At 38.5% G+C, this 19,000-nt stretch overlaps 1 protein-coding gene across 1 annotated transcript in view; it reads right to left on the minus strand.

Moving 5' to 3' along the window:
* DOCK2 (dedicator of cytokinesis 2) overlaps positions 1-19,000 on the minus strand; it is a 162,915-nt gene that overhangs the window by 108,308 nt on the left and 35,607 nt on the right. The window contains exons 24-25 of the mRNA XM_071443091.1: positions 13,729-13,799; positions 13,344-13,450 (exon numbers count right to left, since the gene is read on the minus strand). Coding sequence (XP_071299192.1) covers positions 13,344-13,450; positions 13,729-13,799 — 178 coding nt within the window. The remainder of the gene's footprint in view (positions 1-13,343; positions 13,451-13,728; positions 13,800-19,000) is intronic.

Consider the following 19,000-nt stretch of genomic DNA (forward strand, 5'->3'; position numbering starts at 1 on the left):
AGGACTGGCAGCTTTGTGGTCACCAGCTGCAGACAGCAAATGCTATCAGTTTTCTGAAATTGAGATGTAATTCAATACCTAGCAAACACTTTCTTGACTTGCTCATATGAACCACTTCTAATTGTGACTCCAACGAATGCACTGCTATTAGCTGAAGCCAAAACTAAATCAAAGAAACATCATTAGCAACAAAAAAAGTTGCAATACCTAAAAACTTGCTGAAATGTGATAGGACCTTTTAAATAAAGGGTTTATACATTCAGTCAACAAATAAGTGCAAGTTATAAAAGAGATTATTAGCTCACTACTCTTGAAAAAGGTAGCAAACAAACTTAAGTTCTGTTTTTACTGTTATCTGTGGAAACTGTCCTTCAACAGTCTAAGGCTATCCAGGGAGGAAACTGTTCCCAGTATGATCAGTTCAGCATTTATTCATTCAGATTCTGACCACTCCAAAAACATTTAAACTATATTTTGGATATTTTGGATATAGCACTTACTGCTAACTAAGTTCCATTTAATGGTGCTTAGCAGAAGGACTGTAAGTGTAGGAGTCTTACTGAAAGATGGCACAGGTTTAACAGATTTTAAAGTGGATCAGATGAAGTAAAAAAATGGAATCACAAGCCAAGCAAGCAGCTCAGGCTGGATGTAAGGAAAAGCCTCTCCCTCCCATGGACAGGCAAGCAGCAGAACTAGCAGGTTGCACAGTCTGTCCTGGAACAACCTGCTCTGACCTCAGAGCTGACCTCATGCTGAGCTGGAGGCTGGACTGGACACATTCCCAGATTCTTTCTAAGTATTCTTCAACTATTCTAGGATCCTTGATTGCCAAATCTGCTAATCAGAGGTAGTGCAGCAGGAGCTTGGTGCATTGCAAATGACCAGCTTGTAAAGAAACTACATATAAGAAGAAACTATATATAAAGATATATATATATATATATAGGCTACATATAAAGAATATATAAACTATATATAAATTACATATAAAGAAACTATAATGAAAACTCAGGAACTGAACAGAGAAGACAAGGGTAGTAAGTAAGTGCCACAACACAAAAGAAATTTCCAGGAGATCCTGAATCTCTGCAAAATGGACAGAGACTGTCAGAAAGTTAGGAACAAAGTTACACATATGCCTGTAAACATAAATGATGACATTTTTGGGGCTTGTCATTTTTTTATCCATGGACTCAAACATCAAGGTATTCTATACCAGAAGAGATGATATCAAACTCATTACCCTAAAGACAGATAGGTGAAACCCATTTCTCATCATTTTAATCCCTAGAACTTGCACAGCATCTGTAGTGAGGCATAAAAACTGTTTCACATACATTTAACCTGTATGGAAATACACATAGAGTAAAATTTCTCTCTTCTGGTCTGCACTCTGCTCCATCCCTGTGTTCCTTTCCAGATTCTCTGAGTGTGTGCAGGATATGCTGAAGGAATGATTCAGCACCAGCTAAACCTCACATTTCTCTATAGCACTGTGGATGCCATACACCAAGCAAACTCTTGGCACTAAAACACACCTGCATTCCTCTCCCTACCTGAACTCTGCAGTTACAGCAGAGTTCTACCCATGGCAACACTTGGTACCACAAGTTCTCTGCTCTCAACCTGCTCTGTATAAATGACACTTTGAATAAGGATTCAGAACTTTAACAATCTGTAACAGACACAGTAACAGCTACAACTAATTCAACATGAAGATGAACATATTTAGACAAACACATTCAACCTTTAACTAATCTGCAATGACATGTAGAAATACAGATTCCAAATCAGCAGCATGTGAGAAATTCAGCTGGCAACTCTTTCCCCATAACTTAAAAACCATTCTTAAAAATAAGGCTTGAAAACACTTACACTTCAAAAGGTATCAGTGGGCAGTGCTGTGCTAACAGGCTGCTCATAACAGCAAAGTTCAAAGTCACATCACATTATGTGACATCTCAGCCACTTTTCACCTCTCACAAGGAAGATGGAAGGTTCTTTGCACGTTCCAGTCTCACATCTGCCAGGATAAACATACTTATTGCACTCACTCCTTCAAAATTATATCCAGCTCAATTTTAAGCTATTAGATGTCCCTTTGAACTGTCTGACAGTTAGCAAATACAAAAATTCCTTTGGGGTAGCTTTCAAAGTTACCAGGAGCAACTGGATAATAAAACCGATACCTAATGAGCTTTATTTCAAAAGCAAAGTAAGAGACTAAATTGAGAAAAGTCATTGGCAAGAGGAGTCCTGCCTTCCAAAGTACATTTTTAATGTGTCCTCATATAGAAAATAAATCCCTAGGATTTAAGGTAAGTGTTATGGGTATATTAATCACCAAATTACACCTGACTTCACATGCCAGGGATGCCATTTGATCAATAATCAGGAAGCATAGAGGAGATCATAACAAGTTGCACCAAACACTTTAAAGAGGAGGGGGAGCAAACTATATTGAATTTAAAACTCCTCCATACCAGCCTTCAGAGGTCACTTAAAGCTTCCTACCAGAATGCAAAATGCCTGCTGCTGTCTATAACTCATTTAAAACCCCCACAACACATATTTTGGTGAAAGAATCAAGTCTTTGACATAATTTGTCTCCCATATAGAGCCATTCCATATTCTTTAAACATGAAAAAGGTAGGGCTTCTTGCATAGACCAAATTTTCTTATTGTACTGAGGGAACAGCTAAGGCAGAAGGTACAATTTGTTTCCTCCAGTTTTTAGAGCTAATTGCTCTCCAAGCTTCAGTAATCCCAGTTGTACTTGGCAATATAAATTAAGATTGGATCCATATTTGACATGTACAGAATCTCCTAAAAGGACTTAATATATACAGCTGATCAATTATTTACAGGGTATTTTCAGATGTGAACAATGTTGAAGTGTCAAGCTACATGGAAATTCAAAGGTTGTTTAACTCTTCTTAGCTATATTATTTCCTTTTAAAAAAGGTCAAACTTTCCATTAATACTAATATGAAAAGAATCAATAGATTTTAGTAAGAAAACTCATTTTTTTGTGTTAATTAGTTTGGTTAATATTAATGCTTTATGTCTATATTTTTTGACTGTCTGCAAGCTAAACTCAGCTTGTTGATTATACAGGAGAATTACTTAATTTTGTAATGTAATTCTAGGACATTATTGATAAATAGAAACAAAGGAAAAACTAATTTGGTTTTAGAAGACCCCTACCACTTAAAATCATCCCATATGAGGATGAACTTCCAAGATATTCTGAAAAACACATGGAATCAAAATCTGTTTGCAAAAATGGAAAAAACCCAGTATTTGTAGCAAGGTAGACCTGACCTCAGCCCAAGCCTGCAGGTGGACTAAAGTAAATATAAACCTGTAGTTGCTTCCTTGTAACTTTGGAAAACCAGCTAAAACTATTTCACTAGGACATCATATAAAATATGAAATTCTTGTACTATCTTGGGACAAAGAAAAGTTTATTGAACCAGTATATAAATTTCTGATTCTAATACTAAGGTATCATTGCACAAGTTACATAAGGAAAATGAGCCAAGTTCTTGTTTAACATCAGCAATTCACTGGCCTGGGAAAAGGAGAAAAAAAAATTAGAAAATGGTGGAAGATTGCAATTGAAAAAATAGCTAAAAGAAAACTTTATGTTGCAGTTGATGATTTAGGCTCATCACTGGATGCACCCTCAGCAAGGCTGCAGATGGCACTGAGCTGGGCAGGAGGGCTCTGCAGAGGGACCTGGCCAGGCTGGATGGATGGCCCAAGGCCAGCAGGGGAAGTGCCAGGACACTGGGGTGCTGGGGACACCTCAACATGAGCCCAGGTGTGCCCAGGTGGGCCAGAGACCAAGGGCACCTGGCCTGTCCCAGCCAGGGTGTGGCAGCAGGAGCAGGGCAGGGACTGTCCCTGTGCTGGGCACTGCTCTGGGCACACCTTGAGGGCTCTGCCCAGTCCTGGGGCTCTCAGCAAGAAAGGCACCGAGGGGCTGGAGCCAGGCAGGAGAAAGGAACAGAGCTGGGAAGGGGCTGGGGGGCTCAGCCTGGAGAAAAGGAGGAGCAGGGGGGACCTTCCTCCTCTCCAACTCCCTGAGTTGCTCTCTTGAGTAGCAGAAACTGCCTCAGGGGGTGTCCAGTCCTGGCCCAGACTGCCCAGGGCACCGATGGAGTCACCATCCCTGGGGAGATTTAAAAGATTTAAAAGATGGGTGGATGTGGGGACATGGTTTAGTGGCAGACTTGGCAGGGTTAGGTTTAGCTGGACTCATTCTTAAGGGTCTTTTCCAACCTAAACAAATCTCTAAGTCTGTGATGAAGCAATTCACATTCTCACACCTCTTTCCATGCCCCAGGAAAGCTCAAGACAGACAAGGGAGAGACATGGAGAGGGGAAGATGCCTATTCAAATACTAGCTGCTTTCTTTTCTGCTTGATAAATAATGTAAGAACATTGCCAACAATCTATTCTTAATTGTTCAAAAGCATGAAAAATCCCAACTGTTCTGACTGTTTTTATTCTAGCTGTCCCAACTTTTATTAGAACACATAAAACATCAACATACAGTTTGAACATCTTGCATTTTCTTCATCAAGGTCTGTCAAAAGATTTAGTGTTATGCATATTCATCAATCCCAAATTCCAAACCACTTCTTGGAGAGGTTCCCTGGCAGCACCTTCCTGCATAAGGTGCATCCATTGTTGTCCAAGATTAAGGAGTTATGTGTTTTCTATTTTGGGTTTAAGTTGGATTTTTTAACCCTTCTATTCACCTTATTCCCTTTGGAAGATACCTAATGATTTCTTACATACCAGGTAAATGAAATTCAAACTCTTAAGTCATTAATGCTATCATGTCATTAAAAAAGACATTTGGGTCTCCTTCAGCAAAGATCACAGACGGGTTTCAGTCCTGACTGCCTCATACATGCAGCCAAAATGGTAATAAAGATTTAACACTGCTTTTGTCTCCCTTAGGAAACACTTCTCTTGATTCCCTGGCATGCCTGTAGTCATATCCATCTGTTAGGATGGCTTCATGCCCACTTAAAAACTGGCATGCCAATTTAATAAGGACATAGGTGTCATCTGAATACAGATTTAGAACAAAGCCTTAAAAATAAAGCCAGTGAACAACATTCTTTCAATGAGGTGAGACTTCTGATGGCAGCCAGTACTCAATTAAAGCATTGTGCTTCTTCACAAAGGACATCTGTTCACAACTGCAGCAATCTTCCTGTTAAAAGTCTTCCCTCTTTGTAATTTGCAATTTAACTCTTTGGTTTACTGAGGAGCCCAAGAGGAATGATTTTAAAATGGTATACTTTTCATTCATTGCTGAATCTTAATTTAAATTTCACAGCTTAGATAAGAGCCACAGAAAGGAAGGTACCACAGGTTGTCACTATCATATTTTCTGAAAATTCCCTTCACCAGGATTTCTTCTCCTGCAAATCTGAGAAGCCTCAGAGAAAAATGAAAACAATAATTATCTGATTTGCTTCTCCTGTGTTTTGCTGCTTTGGAATGTGGTTGGAGATTGGTCATTAAGTAAAAACAATTCACACGTTGGATAAACAATCACTGTCCAGCTGTGTTGGGGCTCTGGAGAGTCACGAGTTTTCTGTAAGGATCCTTTCTCTATTCTTTAATAGAATAGAATAGAATAGGATATAAAATAGAATAGAATAGAATAGAATAGAATAGAATAGAATAGAATAGAATAGAATAGAATAGAATAATAAATTAACCTTCTAAGAACATGGGGTCAGATGTCAGATTCAATCATTTCCTTCTTTGTCCTGGGGACCCTGAAAATACCACAGCAGGTCACCTACAGATTCTGACAGCACTGCAAGATGCAAATTCTCTTTGTGCCCTGGACTCTAATAGGAACATGAAGGGAGTTGAAACACAGGATCCTCAGCAGCACTCAGCAGCTGCTGGCAGCTCAGAGTCAGCAGGTGAGGCAGGACACAGAGCAGGTCCTGTACCCAGAGCACAGCACTGACCCCAGGAGCAGCTGCACTGGCCTGCACCTGCCAGCTTCCAGGTGTGTGTTCAAGTGTCCCCCTTATGAGGGCTGAGCAGTGCCAGGCACTCCAGGGCAGCCAGAATTTGCAGCACAGCCCTGCTCTAGCCAAGAGAGCATTCCCAGCGCTCGGTGCCTTTTCCAGCTTGCAGGCATTGCAGGCTGCCAGGCAGACACAGCCTTGTCAGCACATCCACATCCTTTAGGTCCCTTCCAACCCAGGCCATCCTATGATTCTGTGAATTTTCACATTTCCTCATCTCATTTTACTGACACCCAATATGTGTCATTATCAAGTGCTTTAATATGCTTTTGATATCTCTTTCTATTTGATGTAATTGTAAATCATGTTTTACACATACATTTCGAAGTTCATTGTTAAAACTAGTTCACCTAACTTGATTTCCCTCCATACAACAGAATTTAAAAAAATGTAACTACAAAAATGCCATAATGGGTCAAGTCTAACAAAAAGTTATCAGTTGCAATATCAAGTATGTCTCTTACTCATCCATAAACAAAAGTAATGGCTTTAATCCACATATATTCATCACAAATGTATGCAGATAAATACCTGCAGATATGTTTATGCCATATTCATCTGTATCAAAACATTGCAGCAATAGAACTGGCAAAAGATGAATGCTTGAAATACAGGACTTGAAGTGATGTTTTAGAGGTAATGCATGCCTTAAAAATGCCCCAATAAATAAATAAGCTAAATGCAAAATTCAAGACTGAATCTACAGGATAGACTGCGTTTCTATACAGAACCTTTTCAAAGGAATATATATGATCAGTGACTAATTTCCATTTTCCCCAGTAGCTAAAAACAGCAGAGTCACATGCATGAACAATCTCCAAATTCAAGCATTTTAAAAATGTTTCAAATTTGTGCTGAACACAGGGAAGGGGAAAAAAAAATCAGAGAAAACCCCCACAAAACCCCAAAAATTTAGGCTTAGGAACTCTTGTCAGTAGGAACCAGATTTTAAGATCATAACAGTAAAAATCAATATCCATAACTCAATCCTGACCGTAATAATTAAACTGAAAGATGCTTAGCCAGAAATTACTCCTACTTATGCCTTTTTTTAAAAACCTTTTCTTAATAATCCTGAAGGTAAAAATGCTACACTATATCAACCCAAACTAGCAGCAATATTCAATTTGTGAAATGAAACCAAGTGTTTCACAGGTAAAACTCAGTAATGTACAAGAGTGTTAGGAAATCAGTGTGGTTAGGGGTGTGTGCAAGTACTTCTCATGTTTAAACAGTAAAAGAATAGAAAGAGTTCTTCAGTAAGGAAAAAAATTGCTCCAGTCTCAGCATTTCTTCTGGCATCTGGCAAATTAACCCCTGGTGCTAACATATGTCTGTTGCTGCTGTTCTTCCAAAATCAGCAAGTGGTTTGCATATGCTGAACATGCAGCAGCCGTGTCTGCAGCCACAGCAAGCACAGGGCCTGCATTTCCAGCCAAGACAAACCCAATTCCCACCCTGCCAGTGACCATCTGTGTGCCCTACTTGGAGCTCCTGCTCTTTGGGGTGATCTCAGCTCTGCTGCAGAGCAAACCCATCTGCAGGGCTGGACCAGGAGGGAATGCAATGTCCAAAGCACCACTATCAAACACACACATTTCATCATGTGTTGAAGCACTTTATATTCATTTCTCACCAATTAAAACCAATTTTCTCAAGGCTATTCATTTACAAGCTCCAGCATAACATTGAGGCCTCAGCCCTCTTCACAGAGAGCAGCAGGCACAAGTTTCCCAAGGATTTTTCCTGGGAAAGGCAGTGAGAAGCTCAGAGAAGAAAAGAAAAAAACACTTTTTATCTCTATCCACTGCTCCTGTTGTTTTTGCACATGTGGAATGTGTTATAGAGATTGTTTACAGAGAGCCATTTACTTAATTAGACCCAGGTGAAAATGGTTTTGAGTGATTAGCCAATCACTCAAAGCTGTGTCCTGGCAGTCTCAGACACCCAGGGGTTTCTTTAGTATTCTTATCATATAGTATCTCTTTAGTATTATTGTAATGTAGTATTAGTGTAATATAGTATGGTTTTAATAAAGCAATTGTTCAACTTTCTGAATCATGGAGTCAGATGCCAATCATTCCCTGCGTTGGAGGCTCCCTGCATTCGATATAATGTCAGTAAATATTCCAGGCCCAGCTTAGAATAAACATCTAGCTCTGAATAGTGTAAACTCAGCAACACTAACCACAATAAAAACTCCATGTGATTTATGAACAGCTATATCTTCATTTGTTATTTTCTCAGAAACAGAAAGATGGTGGGAGAATTTAGGCAGTAAGTTTCCTAAAAATAAACAAATGAAACAGTAACTCCGGAAAAGTAGTTTTACATAGAAATTAAACGACTCTAACAAATTCTCTTCACAACAGGGAGAGAATAATCCATTACATCCTACTAAACAGACTGACAGATATGACAGGAGACAGTTTCTTACATCATAAAAGAGACTCTAAAATCCCATTAGAGGTATTTATATGAGACAAGGCAACCATTTCCGTCACTTTGACATTTTAAAATAACAAAATATCAAGTAATCTAAAAGCAAAGTGTCAAAAATTAAGCAGATCTTTTGCCCTCTAACCAAAAACGACTTAATATTTTCTAAAGGCAAAACTGTATAAAAGTCTGCTCCCACATCCTGTTAGAACATTCCTAAATGCCACGGTGAAAGTGCCCAAGCAGTGGAAAGCATCCATCATCCTGCACTCAGCCCCTCAAACACCTGCACCCCCATAACCTCTCCAAGCTGTGTTATAGTAGCAGAGTGGGAACAAGAAATCAATGCCTCTACAAAAAATGGCAATGTAATTTAAAGGCTTCTAAAAATGCTTTAGTGCTGCAAGGCCTTTGAAGATCAATTACAGCAGAGGTGCACGGGACCATTTCCTATCTGATGAAAGCACTCCATGGGTCTACAGTGGAAATTTTGAATGCCTGGGAATACCTAGCAATAAATTCAGTTTACCCTCAAGGTTTCCAACTTCAGGGTCATGTGTGACTTATTTAATAAAGGCAAATTTCACTGACTTTTAAATTTTTTTTTCTAAAACACTTTCCCATGTTTTCACAAGTCTGCTTCTTTAGAAAATGCTGTGAATATCAATGGGTCAAAGAATAGAAATGTCAGTATATGCAATCCAATTGAATTATAAAAATAACACCTCTGGGAATGGATGTAAATTAATTGAACAACTGCAATGAACTACCTGGAAAGAGACTAAAGTCTGGGGGAAAAAATGGATAATCTGAAACATACCAAATTAATAGACTTCACTGTAATTAGCAGTGTAGTTAAATATATTCCGTACTCATGGCAGAAAAAAATACTACCTGTTCTAGATAAATGTGAACTTTAGTTAATGATACTGTTGGCAATCTTACCTTAATTATCATGCTGCATCCTAGTCTGAGATAGCCTACATGTGCTTTCATTCTTGTTAATGACCTTCCAGCTCATTGAGTGCAGTAATGAATCAGGCGGTGTCTACACCTCACACACACTTGGTTCTCTACCCAATTAATTTGAAAATCAATTGTATTTAATATACAGCAAAAAAAAGCACCTTTAGAATCTTCTATTTTAAGCCACAGCAATGTAAATGAAAAGAGATTTGTTTGCTATTTACTGTGTGCAGTATTACAACAGCACAGTGCAGAAATGTTTCCATACCACTATAATATTATATATGATACAATAATAGATCTAATAATAATGTAATGATATTAAATTTTATATTACATAATGATATAGATACTTAATTGTGTATTGGCCTTTTCACATTCTTCAGTGCCTGCACTTAAACATGATGTGGACTATGATATTATATATAGGATATATATATATATATATATGTAGAGAGAGAAAGAGAAAGAGAAAAGATATATAAACATATAGTATATATACTATATTTCCCTATATATACTATATTACCCCTATGGTAATTACAATGTTAAGGTTGAAAACAAAACATAAATGCAAATAATCAAAAATAGCATTTAGACTAAATAAACACCTTGTAATTATTTAAAGGATTATTTTCTGCTGTTAGTAATTTAGGGGCAGTTGGGTGAAAGGAAAGGTGTAAAGATCATTACTAAACAGAGAAGCTCCAGTATTAAATACCCTAAAGGATACTTGAGTGACATCCCTGAGGCAATAGGAGCATTGTCAGCTGGCCATTCTGTGTTAGAGGAATGGCAGCTTCATGGAATGGTCTTAGGAAAAGGAAAATATATTTGCAAGAGTCTATTTGGCCCTGACCAGGTTGCACTAAGGATGGTCTAAAGGTGTGCCTGCCACTTCAGTAAGAAAAAAATAAAATAAAAAAGCAAAGTTGTTAGTTTCAGGGATTTTAAATTCTGAAATAATGACAATTCTAAATCCTACATTACCAGCAAGGAGCTGTTTTATTCTGTCACTTCATCAAACTACTGACGTGCAAAATGTTTAAATGAATATTTTCTAGTTAGCAAAAATATTCTCTTGTTAGTACTATAATAACATAAGTCATGATATTGATAAAACAATATGTCATGATTAAGCTAAAACAAACAGGGTATATTTTAGTTTTATTTTAAATGACAGCAACTTGATTTCTCTATTTTGGGCAAATGCTTTTTCAGAGGACTTCTCTTGTTTTAATCTAATACATTAAAAAAAATCAATCAATTTCTCCAGATTCCTCTAAAGGGAGCACAACTAAGTATTATTATATAATTATATACCAAGTATTACTATATTAAGTATCACAGTATAAACATTTTAAGGTAGACCTTGCACATGTCATCCCCACAAGCACATAAACAAGCAGTTAATTTTTACATATTATTTTGTGGATACACTTTAGCTGCCAATTACTAATGCAAGTTTGGATCACAATACCCAGATATGCAGGATATAGGTGAACCAGCAGGGCTGGCAAATCAATCCAGTGTGATTTGCTGCCTTCATGCTCTCAGCTGCTTGGTTCTGCTGTCAAGTGTCTGATGTTAGCAAAAAATGGTGGAGAGCTTTTGGGCAATACATTTTTTTTATCTACAAATTTAAGACTAAATGAATCCACTAACTACCTGTCGGGGAAAAATTAAAATGTATTAATTATCTGGTCAGCATTATGTAAAACCCACCATTTATTGGTTTTATAAAAGGTCCCCAGAATTAGAAATCCTCCTAGGAAAATTTCTTATTCATTATTACCTAAAAAATACAGAAACAAAACCGTGTCCTCTTTTTAGAATTCACAATGCATCCTGAGGTAGACATATCCCACGACAGACCAGCTATTTATTTCAAGACATCAGACAAGCTGCATTTACAAGCAACCAGCAATCTATTATTATTATTATTTATCTGCAGTAGTAAAAGCTTTAGAGAGTATTTTGCATTAACAGACCTCAGCTAAAGGAAGGGCCTGTTAAACACATGAAGCAAGCACCACACTAAGCAGACTATAATGAAAGATTCTTGGGAATGCAAACCTCACTCTTTTCTCTTCTGGAACACACAGAGGGGTAGAAAAAGGAGCTGTAGGATGAACACTAGTGAATAGAACTGTGAAGCACACGGTTGTTGTATGCTCAAATGTTTTCCTTCTGAATATTTATTAGGGTTTATTCCTTATTATACAAGCCTGGGATCTGCTGTCCTGACCATCACTCCTGATCTGTGAACCAGTAAAAACTGAGCTTCTTTAATGAAAAACTATTGAACAAAAATAAAGTTTATAGCTTACACCTAATTTCTCAGTATTAAACACAGGGTAGCTGACTGAACTCTAGCAAGATCAAGAGTTCAGGAGAATGCCTTATTTGTACCCAAGAGTCATTCACTCTTGTGAGAGGGTATTTCTCCTTCTGGTCTCAATTCTGCTCACCACAAGCAACACAGATAAAACTGAGTCTGGCACTTCTGATTTTAGAAGCAGCAGCAGTAAAGGCACCTCACTGCAATGATGCATCAGACTCTGCTTGTAAAACAGAAATACAGTCAACTACCAGAGCAAACTGGGAATGCAGGACTAGAGCTGTTTGAAAATTAATTAGAATCTGCTCTTAATAGTTTGGATCAGTGTATGGAGATACCTAAGCTGCAGCTGCCTGTGTTTCACCAATTCAAAGCAAGTGTGAATTTACACATAGTTAAAAAAAAAATCACAGCTGTTGACCATGAAACTATTAACATAAAGATAGGTTAAAATATTACTTAATTTAATCTAAACATTAAAACCACCTACATTATTTTCTTGACTTTTTTCCCCAGGAAATCTACAATGGACTTAAAACACAGCAGACACAGCGAGTTATTGTTAAAGCTTACAATATACAATTCAGTCTCAATGGAATACAACACAGGTCTGAAAATAAAGTGTAATTTTTATCTGTCCTGGCTAGTTAGAACTGCATCACTCTCCTGGCAACTCAGAATGAGGTGAGCAAAGCAATCCTCTCTCAATCTACTCAAACACAGCACTATTTGCAACCCACTATTGTACTGTCAGGTTCCTGGAATCATTATCTCTAAGCTGTCAAAAATTGGAACTCATCTGAGGAGTCTGTGTGCCTTTCAGGTTCTGAAGGTTATCTACACAGCAAAAAGGTGCAGAGAGAGAAGCAGCCATCCACTCCACAGGAGAGGAGTCAGAACACTTGACACTGAGCTGAAACTAATCATGTAAAACTTGGCTATTCTGATAGGATTTCTTCAGCAAAAATTCATTTCTTGTGATAATATGAAGGAAAACTGAGCACAATGGTGATAAGGGCATTTCAGTATCATTAACACTCCTGAGAGCTGAGAAAGACACTAAGTTCTGGTAGAGGCTGAGAAGCATTGTAAGTCCTGTGAGTGGAAATGCTGCATTGCAGCTCAGTGTCCACAGCACAGATATTGTTTTGCCCACTTCACAGGCAGAGGCCTCATTGAACATCTGTGTTCACAGGTTTCACTTCCTGTTCCTATTCCATTATAGACCTTCAAATGAGTTGACAGGGTACATAGCTCACCCACCTAACCACTATAACATAAGAAAACCACACAAAAGTGTTCCTCTGAGCCCCACCTGTTCCTTGCTCTAGACCAGCAGTCACACTTTGCACAGCTCTTGCCATCCTGTGCAAAGAGCTGAATCCCCTCCAGACCCCAGGCTCCTGGCATTCACACTCTTTCACTATTTGTTTCACTCCATTTCAAATGTGAATTGCACAACATGTAGGTCACTGAAAATTTTCACACATTTATTTGAAGCCTCAGAGGCATTTTGTATTTACCTTGTTTTTTAAAAAGGTTGCTGCGTACGATTTCCTTCATGGACTGCACTTTCTGCTTCTGTAGTTTCACTGGTGGAATGCAAGTGTAAAATTCATATAGTAGTTGGCTGCATGAAAAGGAAAAATGCCATAAATACCATACAGATGAATTCATCAGGTGTTAATAAGGACAGAAAGAGCAGAAGATCACATATTTCTAAACATTTATCACTTTTTATGACTTATATTTATTTATATCTCACGAATATTGACAAGAGACCAGTAACAAACATATCCAGGGACCCACCAGTGTCTTGATCAGTAGGAACTGGTGTAGCTTTGTGGAACTAAACTGATCTACAAGAATTAATTGCTGACATCTAGGAAATGTTCAAGAGTGACTCACCTCAGTAACTTGGCATCAAAAACCATTTCAACATCATGAAGAACTGATGGGATGTACTTCAAGGCAGCAACCTGTGTTGACAGACAGATCATGTTAATCCTGTGTGTTTATACATGCACATGAACAGCACAGAGCACACCACTGAGACACAAAACAAAATGATAAACTTGGACTTCTTTCCCCAGACTGAAATTTTACATCACACTTGAATAAACTTCACCACAGAGCTGCATATGCTGAGGATATACAGAGGAACTTAACTGCCATAGTTCCAAGTGGATCTGACTCTCTTTGTGAGAGTTAGACCAACCCAAGCAGAGGGGGTGCAGGCTTTGTAGATTATCTCCTTGCAGACCACTAAAAGTATCATTATGATGCAAATAAGTAAACCAAGCACTGCTCACAGCAGAAGCTGTAGCAATTCCATGCCAGAAATGTGCCATGCAGGAGGCAGAAGTTGGGGTAGCAGTCACCCACCCACCCCCCCGATGCCACCCTTCCAGAATAGGTGAAAAGGGGTGGTCATGTCCCTACCCAACCATCTGCAGCCAAGCTGTGGGGGGTTTATATCCTCCTATCAGTTCCTGTTTTGACAGCATAGTGGGATAATCAAACCCTACCCTGACAAGGCTAAGAGACAAGTTACTCTTCTTATATGGACAAGAAAACTTCAGCAAGCCATTTCAGGCTCAAAATCCCCACTAACACTTATGGTTAATATCCATAAAAACTAACTTGCAGTACTTTACTTCACTGTGCAGCTTTAGGGTGTAAACTCCTACTAACATCTTGCTAAAAACTAAATTACAGTGATGTGAAGCCTTCTAGTACTGATCTATCTGATAGAAGCCTACCTAGGTTCAATATTTCTCTTACCTTGCTGTACACAGCAAGTTCCTTGTTAAAAACTCAGTCTCCTTCTTGAGAGTAGGGGGCTTAGAATGAAGACAATTAGAGCACAGCTCTTTGGCTCTCTTTTAGACCTTTTAGACAGAAGAAAGCCATAACTTTATTTGTATGAGCTTCTACTGCAGTAGCCAATTAAAAAAGAAAACAACCAAAAAATTTATGTCTTGATTGAAAAAGAGAGCTTAGTCTGCAGCACGAGTGAATACAGTACTTCAAAGAGACTCAATGCTGGTTTATGACACCTTCAGATATAGTCATTCTCCTGCAGATCTCATCCCATACTCATACACAGACCTAGAAAGGTCAAAGGAGTGTTTAAAACCTGTTGCAGCTTCAACAAAGAGATTTTACCTTCTACTGATCTTGGGGAATCCCTGGGCTATTTAAAGCACCCAAACAAACACCTGTGTTGGGCTGGAAACTGCCTCCAGCTTTAATTCAAACAGCAGATACTGCATGAAGAGACTGCACAGCAGCATCTGAATTTGATTTTAGAGCAGTTCACAGGTACTATAAAGGATGTTTGATAAAAGATAGAGCCACCAGTGGCTACAAAATATTTCAAGCAGTACTTCACTGACACCTGGACTATTGTGCTGTCTGACTTTCCCATATTCCCTGTTCTTGCATAGGAGGGAAGGGTAGAGATGCAACCTCTCTGCAGATCCACAGTTCCAGCTGAAGTACAATAATGAGTATATCCTCTGCACTATTTTAGACTCCTAAGTTTCATTTGCAATAATTGCTTCAAATGATGCACTATGGACACAATTGAGCACTGCCCTTAATGAAGTCATGAAAATCTCCTAGTCAGCAGTACAAGATGTTCTGCATTCTTCAAACCTTAAGAGATTAGTTTTTTAAGCAGGATACAGATAAACCCACAGCAGTGCAGAAAATTATTTCTTACATATACAATGTACAGTTAAATTTATTTTAACCTTTACTCCTGACCAAGCTTATTTTTAGCTGCCCTCTTTTTGCAGCATTACATTATACATATTCATGAAATTCCAGTGCCCATGAGATAAAAAGTACATTCGAAGAAATCACTGGTGCTCTGTTTCTTAATCTAATTTTACTTGCTATCAAGGCAACTTTAAGAAGTTACTGTGCCATCCCCCTTTGTGCACCACAAGCAAAGCATCACTATCAGGACTTTTCTAGGCTTATTCTCATAAGAAAAATGTCCTGAGCTGCATAAAGTCCTTAGGATCTGCTGCAGCAGTAGGGTGGGTCAAAATTGTGTAGGGAAGAATGAGAGAAAGACAGCAGCTTCATATTCCATTATTTTTCATATTTTTCAATGCCACAGACAATTTCTTTTTCTATGTTTCAGTGACCTTGAGAAGATGTCATCTAAGGTTTCTGAAAGCACGCACAGCACAGGGAGCTGTGTTTTCTCAAATCAGTGCCTAGGAGCGAGCTGGGGAGAGCTGACATTTGCAGCAGACAGGACCATCTGTAGGTCAAACGTGAGTGTCAGCTGGGGAACAGAACAGTTGGGACAGGAGCAGGGGCTTGATTTGTAAATTAAGGTTGAGAGCACAAGCTGGTCAATGAAAGGGCACACTCACAGATTACAAATCAGAATTCAACAGTAGGACAATCTAAAAAACATATAATCTGAAATTTAAAATTCATTCATTCAGTTTTATTCACAGAGATAGAGAGTGATTTAAACAGACACAAAACACATCCTCTAAAAATGATGTTTTTTTCCCTGAGTGCTCAGGCAAAGGATAGAAGGTACTGATACCTCCCCTATTCCTTCACCAAATTCTTTGCAGTTTCTGGAGACTGATTTCCAGGTTTCCAGATTTCAAGGATTGTCTCCCCAAGAAGTACAGTCTTCATGAAAAAACAAAAAACTCTCTAAAATCTACAAAAGTCACCAGTAATGGCTACAGAAGAGCAACTGATAAATGCAACCAAGCTGTAACAGTATCCCTGCCAAAAGAAATTGAAGAAAGGTTTATATCTAGTGCCTAGAAAGCCCTACCACTGTAAGGAGAGTGTAATTATGATTAATTTTTTAAAAATAATTACAAGAAAAATCTGGAAAAAAACTCTTAAAAGGAGGAATCCTTTTAAGGATCCATCTGCACCTTGACTCTTGTACTGGAAAAATTAAACCACCCCAACCTCCACCCCAAGGGCCAGCCTCACACAGCACCATGGCAGGACCTGCACCCAGGCCACCCTGCAGCTCAGATGGCTGCTCTTAAACATCAGCACAGTAGGAATATTGAAATGATAATCCTAATTTACTTCATACAATGCTGAAGCTGAGAAGCATTCTGTCTGGCTCTTTAAACAAAAAAGATAACTTGACCAACTCCAGAAGTTTTTTTTAAAAAAGGCTAATGTGGATTAATATGTACATATTCATTTTGCCAACAATAAATTAACCTGTTCAAAGCTTATATAAACAGTACTCAAAACAGAACAAGATATCTGCCCTTCCCAAAACTCAGGCACTACACTAAGTCAAAGCCTTAATCCACTTCAGTCAGCTTTAGAACAAGGACTGAAAAGAGATTTTTAACTTTTTGTAAACGTATACAGCATTTAACAGATCAGGAAGTAAGATATCACTCAGTAGATAAAGTTAAATTGAAACAATAAAGTGCTTCTGGCACAGATGAGGCTGTTCCATATAACACATTATTTTATAAAAAATCCTTTCCTGAGTGAATTAATTTTCCACGCAAGTCTGAATGTGATTCTATCAGTAAAAACAACTGGGAAATTACTACTGGCTAAAATACTGAGTTCCAAATTGACCAAAAAAAATAGTAGAGACAAAGAAACTTCAGGTTTTAAAATAATTCTTTAAATCACCTACGGTTAAACCCAATAGGCATGTGGACAAACAAGGATGAAATAAGAGTTAAAAATTCATATTCAAAGCCTCTTGATACTAGTTCAAGTTTCAATATCCTGAAAAACCCAATTTAACTTTCTTCTGGGCTCCTAAAACTTTCTTCTCTGATATCTTGAGACCATAATCTACTTTAACAAATTGAATTGATCCTACCAATCTATGTTCCACTTATCAATGATAATTCCAAGTGTGACAGATTTAAGCTAGTTTTAATATCCTGATTGTTCCTGTATTTTTCCAACAAACTCTCAGAACTTCCCTCTCTGGGTACACAAACTGTAACATCCATAGGGTCCCGTGTGTCTGTAGAATCACTGAATAACCACCTGTCCCTTACCCTGCAAAGTTAATTTGTACTACTACAACATCCATCACTGTCATCTCCCATTCCCCAAGGGAAATCAGTGTTGGATTTCGGCAGAGGCAGATTTATGGATTTCTTTCTACTACTTTCTCCTCCCTCTCAGCAGAAATTATCTCCATTTTCTGGCCTGCATCCACCTACCAGAGCAGGAGTCTCAAGTGTCAGCACTGAAGTATCTTCCAAGCAGGCACAGAAATACTGTTCCCTGTGAGAGCTGGGGCTGCCTATGGAGTTCATGATCAAATGGGAAGGAGTGTTAATTTTATATTTTTGACCCCATTAAATTGATTTCCAGCAGCCAGCACTCAGCTACTGAGCAGCTGGACACTGCTCATTCCATGCCTCTCCTATCAGAGGTTTGTAACATTGATACAGTAGTTTTTATTTACTGTATGTAAAGCAATCTCTTTGTAGGCTTCTCTCAGAGACACAGCTGTATGAACCATTAGTATTTGGAACAAGAGCAAAGTTATGCTATAAACCAGTATTTCACATCTGCCATGAAAAGTTCCTGCTAAAAAGAAAAACTTCAGTACCTTATGAAGATTTAGAGACCCAAAAGCCCACCAGTGCTTCAGGGTTATGAATAAATAGGACCCATTTTGCACAACTGATGGCACTCATTAGAAATCAAAAATGTTGATTTTCAGTATGGTATTGATCAAAGCATGACTGTTTAATAACTAGTCTGTTTATGAGACACACTGATGTGCTCTTTAAAATGAGTGTAGATTTCTTTCCTTCAGTCCTCCTCAGAGATGCTCAGCTCTGTTTTTAAGGTTCTGGTGTTTCTGAGAACACCAACCAAGGTGCCATGAATGTTTGCCAGTCAGGTACAACACTGGGATTAAACATGGCAAGAGGGAAATGAGGGTAGGCACAGTCACACTCCTCAGTCCATGCACTGCTGTGGTGCCACTGATACTACAACCTGCTCTGAAACACTCCCAGCAGCCTTTCAGGGCCACCACTGCCCCTTGCACACCCAGAAATCGTTAAGAAGTTTTCTGTGAGCCTTTCTTGTCACTCTCAAGAAGAAAGTGTCCTGCTCATCAGAGGAGACCCAGCTGGACAGTCCCACAGAGCCCCTCTGAGATCAGGCAGGGCAGAAT

This window comes from Agelaius tricolor, unplaced genomic scaffold (genome assembly GCF_023055355.1).
Source record: "Agelaius tricolor isolate 1412-34295 unplaced genomic scaffold, bAgeTri1.0.p SCAF_18, whole genome shotgun sequence".
In the NCBI taxonomy this organism is placed as follows: domain Eukaryota; kingdom Metazoa; phylum Chordata; class Aves; order Passeriformes; family Icteridae; genus Agelaius; species Agelaius tricolor.